The sequence below is a fragment of the Corylus avellana genome, chromosome ca6, assembly GCF_901000735.1.
Source record: "Corylus avellana chromosome ca6, CavTom2PMs-1.0".
Classification (NCBI taxonomy): Eukaryota; Viridiplantae; Streptophyta; class Magnoliopsida; order Fagales; family Betulaceae; genus Corylus; species Corylus avellana.
In genome coordinates this window covers 20,954,544-20,965,373 of record NC_081546.1, presented here as the reverse complement: position 1 = coordinate 20,965,373, position 10,830 = coordinate 20,954,544, and the positions used below count along the sequence as shown (strand labels likewise).

Sequence of the window (10,830 nt, the reverse complement as noted above, 5' to 3'; positions counted from 1 at the left end):
TACTCATCATAATACATGGTGGATTGATTCGGGTACTACAATTCACGTTGTCAATATCATGCAGGGATTTCTCAACCTAAGGAAACTGATGGGAAGTGAACAAGGCATTTATTCAGGAAATGGGATGCGTTCGCATGTCGAGGCTGTAGGAACCTTTAGACTTGTTTTAGAAAATGGATATATTTTAGACCTTGTAAACAACTTTTATGTTCCTTCATTTTCAAAAATCTAATTTCTATATCTAAACTAGTACCTTTGGGGTTTGAATTTAATTTTATTGGGTCAAATGTCTATTTGTTTAAAAACTCTATAGATGTTGGCTCAGGAATCTTAGCAATGGTTTATATAAATTAAATTTAGATCCCATTTATGAACAAAGTCTCTTAACTATGCATGATATTGGCAGTAAACGCAACATTATTGATGAGTCATCCTCTATGTTATGGCATAGGAGATTGGAACATATCTCCGTAGAGAGAATCAAAAGACTAATAAATGATGGAGTCCTTAAGGCTCTAGATTTTTCAGATTTTGGTACTTGTGTGGATTGCATAAAAGGAAAGCAAACCAACAAGGCCAGTAAAGGTGCCAAAGAGGAGTAAAGAAATACTTGGAATCATACACACTGACATCTGTGGGCCATTTAGTACCCCATGTTTGAATGGTCAGAGATATTTTATCTCATTTATTGATGAATATTCACGGTTTATGTATCTTTACCTCTTTTTTAATAAGTCTGAAGCACTAGATGCTTTCAAAACATATAAAAGGGAAGTAGTGAGACAATTAGAAAAGAAAATTAAGATCGTAAGATCTGATAGGGGTGGAGAATATTATGGTAGATACACAGAGACTGTAGAATTAAGAAGATCCTCAAGAGTAAGGAGGCCAAGCATTTCTAGTGATTATTATGTATACCTATTAGAATCTAACTTTGATGTCGGACCTAAGGATGACCCTATTTCATTTTCACATGCCATGAGTGATGAAAACTCAAAATTTTGGTATAATGCCATGATAGAAGAAATAGAATCTATGGCTAAAAATAAAGTTTGGGAAATTGTCAAGTTACCTAAAGGAGTTAAAGCCATTGGTTGTAAATGGGTTTATAAAACCAAGAAAGACTCAAATGGTAACATCGATCGATATAAGGCTAGACTTGTAGCTAAGGGATTCACACAAAGAGAAGGTATTGATTACCGTGATACTTTCTCTCTAGTTTCTAAAAAGGATTCCTTTAGAAAAATCATGGCATTAGTAGCTCATTTTGATTTAGAGCTACATCAGATGGATGTGAAAACAGCTTTCCTTAATGGGGTCTTGAAGAAGAGGTGTACATGAAACAACTTGAAGGGTTTTGTTCCGATAAAGGTGATCAATTACTCTGCAGGCTAAAGAAATCTATATATGGACTAAAACAAGCATCCCGTCAATGGTATTTAAAATTTCACAATGTTATTACTTCATTTGGATTTGCGGAGAACATTGTGGATAATTGCATATACCAAAAATTTAGTGGGAGTAAATTTGTTTTCTTAGTCCTATATGTTGATGATATCTTACTTGCAACTAATGATTTGGGTCTATTGCATGACACTAAACAATTTATTTCCCAAAACTTTGAAACGAAGGATTTAGGTGAAGCTTCTTAGGCATTGAGATTCATAGAGACAGGTCTCAAAAGATGTTAGGTCTGTCTCATGAAGCCTATATTGAAAGAGTTTTGGAAAAATTCAGAATACATGAATGTACACCCAATGCGGCACCCATATTGAAGGGTGGTACATTCAATTTAAGTCAATGTCCAAAAAATGTTTTGGAAAAGAAAGAAATGGAAAGCATTCCTTATGCATCTGCTGTTGGCAGTTTAATATATGCACAGGTTTGTTTAAGACCTGACATTGCATATGCAGTAGGAATGTTAGGAAGATATTAAAGTAATCCGGGAATGGAACACTGGAAGGCTGCTAAAAAGGTTATGAGATATTTATAAGGAACCAAGAATCATATGCTGACTTATAAGAATGTAGATTATCTAGAAGTGGTTGGATATTCAGACTCGGACTTTGCGGGTTGTAAAGACTCTAGAAAGTCTACTTCAGGATATGTCTTTATGTTGGCAGGAGGTGCTATATCATGGAAGAGCACCAAACATACGATAATTGCATCGTCTACTATGGAGGCAGAGTTCATAGCATGCTTTGAAGCGACTTCACAGGCAAAATGGTTAGGAAATTTTATCACAGGGCTTCAAGTTATGGATTCAATATCCAAGCCGTTACGAATTTACTGTGATAATTTGGCAGCAGTTTTCTTTTCTAAGAATAACAAAAGTGGGAGCAGAACGAAACATATTGACATAATTTATCTTGCTGTCAGAGAGAGAATTGAGGAACAAGAAGTCTCTATAGAGCATACAAGTGCAACTTCTATAATTGCAGATCCCATGACGAAAGGGCTCTCAATAAAGACATTTTCGAAACATGTAGAGAGCATGGGATTAGTGAGCTCATTTTATGCTTGATTAAATTCTTGTTATTTAGAGTACTCATTCATTGTCAAAACAATGTTTGTTTATGTGCACATAAAGTATTTGCTCCAATACAGTTAGACCTAGAATAACTTATTAGAAGTTATTCATAAAGAATTATACCATATACATATTTTATTTTTGAAAGATTCATACATTGTAATACATGGAAGGAAATGTTGATATAATAACATAACCGCCATGATTCTTGTATTGTATCTCTCTTTAAAGTGAAACTAAAGCTTTAGTAGTTTTCAATTTGGCCATATACAGTTTTAGTTACCCAAACGATTTTAAAATGTGTCATGTGAGCGAAGTGAGAGAATATTAGAATTAATCTTCTATTAGGAGACTTAAGGTGGCCCACATGTCACATATATTATATGTATATAGCATATTATATATAGTTTTTATTAAACAAAAAACTTTGGGTAATTAAAATACAGTTAATTACTAAAGGTGAAAATGTGTTTTATTTTCACAAAGTGTTGTCTTCCTTGATGGAAGGAAGCAATGTAAGATAAATGGATAGGGTCTTGGCCTATATAAAAGACAAGCTTGTCTAAAATTTCAAGAAGGGCAAAACAATCATTTTACCCATCAAACAAAATGGCAAATGCCCTGCCTGTTTTTGTCTCTTCTTTTGATGATGCAATTGCAAGGCAGCGTACACTTTAATTTTCTCTTTTAACTCAAAGAAAAGAGCTAAAGACTAAAGTAAAGGTGGTTCTGCAAGTCAATTATCTCCAGAGACTAGAGAGGAATATTGGATCTCTATACGACGGTGATGGAGGAGATAAGAGGGTACATGGGGCTACCACCGGCGGCCTTCTTCACAATCCTCCTAGAATTCTAGTAATACTTATAGAAGATTATAGTTCCAATAATACTAATGCACAGCCGATCCACCAGGGAGAAGTTACGACTGAGCATCAATTAATTGGCTCTCCAAGCCAATTATCTCTTACATTTGCAAAAAAAAAAAAATTAAATAACAATTTATTTCTCACACTTAGCATTAATTTATTCAGTTATCTAAAAGTTTGATTACATATTTGAAACTTTTTGAGAACGAAATTATAAAAAATAGGTTGACAAAAAAAAATCCCTTTTCACTATATGTACATCACGTACACCTCTCAGGCTCACAAAAAATTAGCTAAACAATTTATCAGAATTGTTGAACACTTGTAGAAGAAAAACTTGGCTGACAAAGCTACGGTAAGAACAACGACAATTTGATGGCAGTGGAATAAAAGTTGAACTTGTTTCATACTTGAGAGGAATCGCAATTCAAAGATCGTAACTCAGTTTTAAATATATAATTTTTATTTTTTTAATGTCGTGAATAGATAAAACAAAGGACAAAGTTTTCTTTTAGACTAAGCCTCCAACTCAATTGATAAAAATAACATGTGTTACTTGAACAAGTGAAAAACATATGTTTTTTTAATAACAGAAATAAAGTTAAAATAAATTTTATTTAAAAATTATGTGCATCTCACATGTTAAAAAAATGACACATTATTTTTATAAATTGGGTGAAAAAAGTTACTTAATTTTCAGTGATTTCTAACAAATTCCCATATCAAACAAGGGCTGAACAAAATTGAATCAAATGTTGGGACAACTTCACCCTCGTGTCATGACTATTATGACTCATGACCTGCATGTAATTAAGGCCTTGATTGCCGATTTTTTTTTCTTTTTTCCCCTTAAATGTATTTTAAAAAAGTTAAGACATTAATACAAAAACTTTCTTCTTTAAAATTCATTATTTTTCTTTTCTTATATCACTAAATTTGAAGTTTGAATTGGTGATTATCTCTAGTAAGTAGTACCATAGTAGTCTGGTGTGTGAACAACGTACCAGCCCTGTTATGCTTGACTTATGGGTGCTGGAAATTGCCTATATAAAGAGATGGAAGGCCATTTGCTAATGACACGGAATAAGAGCTTCTTCTTCAAGTGAGTAAGGAAGAAGAGAGCTAGGGAGGGGGTGTGCAAGAGAGTGAGGTTTTTTTTTCCTTCATCTAGAAGCCCCTTATCTAGAAGCTTGACATGACAAAGCTTTTTGTCAAAGATGTGACTTGTCAAAGCTTTGACAAGTCATAACCAACATTTCCATATGACATTCGTTTTTGCAATACCATTCTACGCGGTACAGCTAACCTACTCCATCTTTCTTTTTTCCTTTAAAAAAATAAAATAAAATATTAACAAATAACTTTGAAGACAAAACTCTCATAAAAAATTCAAAATATTTTTCACAATTATGTCATATATGAAAACACACAAATACACATTCTTAAAAATGATATCAAATACGTACCCCATATATCATTTCAATGTCTTGTCTTAGATATTGTAGCTGACGTGGATTGATGTGATATAAAATTAAATTTTTTTTTTTTTGTATGAAAACGTGAGAAATTTTATTTTTTACTGATTTTTTTATTTAAATAATAGTAAAAAATAAATCATGTAATATAAAAGTGAAAAATATAAGAAGGTTTTGATACATTTTTTTTTTAGAAAAAATGTAGTGTGAACATAAAAAAGGGCAAAATGGTTTGTCAATTGGACGTTAATTTTTCAGTGCTTTCTGAGAAATTTCCATGTGAAACAATCAAACAATGGCTGGACAAAAATTTCAAATAAGACTCGAGACTTGAGAGTCGACTTCTCAAAAACAAAACGTCAATGGTGAGAGTGAAAGGACTCTACAGAAACTTCAGGGAAGACCATTGTTGATTTCTCTTATATCACTAAATTTGAAGTTTGAATTGGTGATTATGTCTGGTGTGTGAACAACCAGACCTTTTCCTCAAACGACAAATTTAACTCATCTTCCACAATGTTTTATTGATATTAAGGATAAATTAATCTTAGCACACACTTTGGCTTCATGTCCTGTAGTGATGAAAGAGTTTGGGCTTTATAGCAAATAAATTAAGTGTTAGTCTTTAGATCTCTTAGATAATCTACAATACATAAAGTGTCTTATTAATTTATTGACATTTATAATATCTATAGTTGAATCAAGAGTGAAGTACATTTTCATTTAGAAATTATATTTCTTGCCATTTTCATTGATTATAATTGTTTTGTGCTTGAGATGCATTTAATGCCTTGATTAGTCCCCTCTTTGGATTCTTTCACTAAGCATATAAAGTTTCGGTCCCTTTTGTCATTTTCATGATAGGATTTTAGAAATGGCAACAATTTCTATTTACAAGTATTTTTTTATTTGGACTGTTTGGTTGATTGTAAATGTGACTTTTAAAGCTATTATTGTATTAAAGTTTAATAATGACCCATCATAAATTTTATAATAATTTTAAAAATATTATCAATTTTAAATTTTTTTTTAAAAAATTAGCATTACTATTTTTTGATGATTGATGCCTTGATGAGAAAAATCATCTCATTGCATTGGGAATGTAGCCATGAAGCTTCCTAATTAACATTCTTTTCCACGTACGCTAGTTTATTGAATGTCATCCATCTTTTGATGATGCAAGGCAGCATCGACTTTTCTCCTGGAGCATGACCAATACCTCTTTAAAATGTGCATTTAATCAAACGTGAGCCACCCTCTTCAGCCAATTATTGCCTCCGTTAAGCTCCTCACAGATCGCTTCCAGCTCCGACGACGCTCCCTTCAATTCGCTGCCAACCTCGGACCTCCAGCCAACGGATTCACAAATCACTTGCTTCGATACCGCTCTCTCTCAGTATGTTTGTTTGTTTGTTGATGAAGTTTTCAGTAGTAGTAGATTTGTTTATTTATTTATTCAAATAATCAGGGGCAAAATTAAGGTTTTTGCCTTTTGGTGAGGTGCAGATATAACATTAAAATAAAATCTAAAAGAATATATTCTTTATAATTAAATCTTCAAATAGATATACAAGAATATGCTTTTTATAGCCGTATAGCACTATTCGTGTTCATAAATTATAATATAACTCAAAGAGATTATAATTCAGATGTAAAAAAGGATAACAAAAAAAATATCAAGTTCTTTTAGAGGAAATATCAAGTTTTCATAAATCAAAGTGAATCAAGTTCTACACTTGGTCTATACATTAGTGAAGAGTTGCTTTTGTCAAATGATGGGCTGTTTCATATGCTTCCCTTCTAATATAACCTACAAACCATGATTGAAGACCATTTAATGAGGTTTGAGTATCATCAATCAATATTTGACTGTAGAGACTCTAACAAGAGCCTTCCTATCACAAATCATGCATAATTTTCGACACATCTTCCTCTAGAACTTGTTGAAGCGCCACGTCCTTGCAAAATTTTATTGTCTTCTAAGTTGTCACGGCTTCGACTACTATTTAATCATACTAGTTGTACTCAATACTTTTTGCAAATAAAAATTATGTTATTTCACATAATTAGTTAATTAATCATCACAACTCAAAAGTAATGCTCAAATTTAATTCAATTAAAATTCAATATTCCAAAAGTAATATTATGTAAATATTTTTACAAAAATACAATACATAATTTAGTAATTCAAAGCTTTTGCAACTATGTCATATAACAAGTATTTCTCAATTATTTGTCAATGATCCTACCTGACGCTGCTCAATATAAAAATTTGAAGTTTGAATTGGTGATTATCTCTAGTAAGTAGTACCGTAGTAGTCTGGTGTGTGAACAACGTACCAACCCTTTTCCTCAAACGACAAATTACTCATCTTGCTAGTGATAGTAAGAATAAATAAAGTTTAGAGGAGGATAATGATTGATCTCACTGCATGGGACGTTGCCAGAAGCTTCCTTAACCTTCTTTTCCACGTCCACTTTACTTTTCTTGTTTATTGATTGTCATCCTTCTTTTAAAGCGTTCTCTTCCTTTGATCATGCAGAGCATGCAGCATTGACTTTTCTCCTGATCTCAAGACTTAAAGTAGTTCTAGATGCAAATATCCCTACAGAGAGGATGAGTTCTTCCATGGCCTTCCAAGGAGCCTCATCCTCTTCTTCTTCCACCCGTCCATTGACATACGATGTGTTCTTGAGTTTTAGAGGCGAAGATACTCATCAAAATTTTACTACCCATCTAAATCATGCTTTGCGTCTAAAAGGAATCAACACTTTCATAGATAATGAGCAGCTTAGAAGTGGAGAGGAAATTTCTTCAACACTTCTCAAAGCCATTGAACAGTCAAGGATTTCAATAGTTGTATTCTCTTCAAATTATGCATCATCCGGACGGTGCTTAAACGAGCTTCTGAAGATCATTGAAACAAAGGGACAAAAGGTTATACCAGTGTTTTACAATGTGGACCCTTTAGATGTAAGAAATCAAAAGAACAGTTATGAAGAAGCCTTATCAAGACATAAAGAAAGGTTCAAAGATGACACGAAGGTGCAGAGCTGGAAGGCAGCCCTAACCAAATTGGCCAATTTTTCAGGGAGGCATTCAAAGAATTATAGGTATTTCTTATGAGTCTTGTGCATTTGTTGTAGATTTTTTTTTCTTATTCCAATTACTTATGTACATACTATGGGTCTCTCTCTCTCTCTCTCTCTCTCTCTATATATATATATATATATATATATATATATATATATATAATCTTTTGTATTTGATAGGAATGAAGCTGAATTCATCGACAAAATCGTTCAAGATGTCACAAGAATCATGAAACGCGTTGCCAATCATCCAAAAAAAGACAAAAAAGACAAAATCATTGTGCAACGCGTTGCCAATCATCCAAAAAAAGACAAAATCGTTCAAGATGTCTCAAGAATTGTGAAACGCGTTGCCAATCATCCAAAAGAAGACAAAATCATTCAGGATGTCTCAAGAATCGTGATACACATTGCCAATCATCCGAAAAAAGACAAAATCGTTCAGGATGTCTCAAGAATCGTGAACCACACATACTTACACATAAGAATCGTGAACCACACATACTTACACATTGCCAATCAGGAGAAGAAGAAGGAGAAGAAGAAGAAGGAGAAGATGAAGGAGGAGAAGAAGAAGGAGGAGAAGAAGAAGAAGCAGAAGAAGAAGGAGAAGAAGAAAGAGAAAGAAGAAGAAGAAGAAGAAGAAGAAGAAGAAGAAGAAGAAGGAGAAGAAGAAGAAGAATATGAAGATGAAGATGATGATGAAGAAGAAGAAGAAGAAGAAGAATCTGAAGATGAAGATGAAGATGAAGAAGAAGGAGGAGAAGCAGAAGGAGAAGAAGAAGAAGAATCTGAAGATGAAGATGATGAAGAAGAAGAATTTGAATAACCTTTGGAACATGGTGTGATGGTGATCACTCACTTTGGAATATTTTAGTAAAATAAAATTACCTATTTTGAACATCTGAAAATGAAAAAAAAAAACATTAAAAGAGGATAGATGGAATGCGAGTTTGTTTCCATTTTACAAAGTACTATATATATAATTCTAGCAAGTGATAAAATATGGAGAAATTTATGCTTTGATTTTGTTGGCACACTACTAATTCATTACCTTACTAGGGAACAACCAAAATTCAAGGCATATTGTTAGATCTGCCTAAAGGAAGAAGCATGACGTGCATGAGTTCCAAGGCTCTCAAGAAGATGAAAAGGCTTAGACTGCTAATGGTTAAGCCTATGATGAAGTTTTATGAGGGGCTTAATTTTCTCCTTACTGAGTTATGATTGCTTGATTGACATGAATGACCTTTAGAATCTTTGTCATCCATAGAACCTTGTTGTTTAAAGAATGCCTGGGAGCCATCACAAAGGATAGGGAGTCGTGGTACAATTATTGTTTTTAGAGAAATGATGTCTCGACCTCCTCATGCTTTTTATTTATTTATTTATTATTTTATTTTATTTTTTAATTTTTAATTTTTATTTTATTTTTGATGTTGAGACCTTAATTTCCAATTTGATGAATTTTAGATTTGTGTTTCTGAAATTTGTAAATCAGCCGTTATGGGCTTCATCTCACACAAGATTTTGAGGAGGTTTGTTTTGTGGAGAAGAAATGTGTTTGGTTACGGGTTTTGATTGAACTTTATTCGAGTATGCATATATTTCTATTCTAGTTTAGGAATATGATATCCTAGTTTATTTATTATACCTGGTTCTGTTTGGTTACGGGAATAAGATAATCCTTATCCCAGTTTATGTAATTTGAGAATATGATATTATTGGAAACAAAATGGTTGGTGCAGCGGGGGTGATGAAACCGGAGAAAAAAAAACGTGAGATACTCCCCATCTTTAGGCCCTTTGTTGAACTAGACCAATTTTCGGCCATTGTTGGCCCAATATCTTTGGCCTTTGTGGTATTGTTTCAAAACCTAAGCCCATTTAAGCCATTCGTTGGCTTTTATCTTGGCTCCTAGTTGGTCTAATTTCAACCATTTGTTGGTTTTTATCTTGGCCCATAGTTGACCTTGTTTTCGAAGATTCTCGGCCTATTGTTATTAAATGCCCAACTCCCTATGCCGATCATTGTCAACTTATTTTAAACTCAAGATTTCAGAATCTTTCACCTTAAGTTTTAGGGAGAATGTTATAATATATTTGAATGACCCTAAAGTTACGGATTTGATGAATATTAGATTATCCTAAATTTATGGAATTGATTATGATTGGATCACCCTAAATTAGGGGATTTGATTAAGATTATATTTATGTGTAAGCTCTATAAAATTAGCATTTTGTATTGTTGTTAAATACATTATTCCCCTGTGGTTTAACTTCTAGAGTTTACTTTTTATCATAGGAGGTACCACTGGTTTGCCTAAAGACGGCTTTGTCTAAATTTCGTCCATAATTTGACAGAACGTCATGTCAATACCAATAACAAATTGACACGTCTCCATATAATTAATTAAAAAAAAAGAATTTTTTTAAATAAATTAAAAAATTGTGTTTAATTAAATTAAAAATTTCGGGGTGGCTGTAGCTGCCCCCTTGGCCATTTGGGGGGTGGCCAGCTAGCCCCCTTTGGCCATGGGATCTGGCCACATGGGGTCCCCATGGCCAAAGGTGACCAAGTGGGCAACTACGGCCACCCACAATTTTTTATTTTTTATTTTTTAAAAATTCATTAAATATATTTTTTTAATGTTTTTATTTTTTATTTTTTTTTAAAAAATTATTATTTTTAATTAATTATATGGACATTTGTCAATTTTATTTTTTGTGTTTACGTGGCGTTCCGTCAAATTTTGGACGGAATTTAGATGGAGGTACCATCTCCGTCTTTAGGCAAACCAAAGGTATCTCTTGTGATAAAAAGTAAACCCCAGGGGGCCAAAAAAAAAAAAAAAAAAAGAAGTTAA

General features: G+C 32.9%; 1 protein-coding gene across 1 annotated transcript in view; it reads left to right on the top strand.

Moving 5' to 3' along the window:
• Positions 1-7,488: 7,488 nt before the first annotated feature.
• Positions 7,489-10,830, top strand: part of LOC132185348 (TMV resistance protein N-like) — a 4,260-nt gene continuing 918 nt past the window's right edge. The window contains exon 1 of the mRNA XM_059599133.1: positions 7,489-7,917. Coding sequence (XP_059455116.1) covers positions 7,489-7,917 — 429 coding nt within the window. The remainder of the gene's footprint in view (positions 7,918-10,830) is intronic.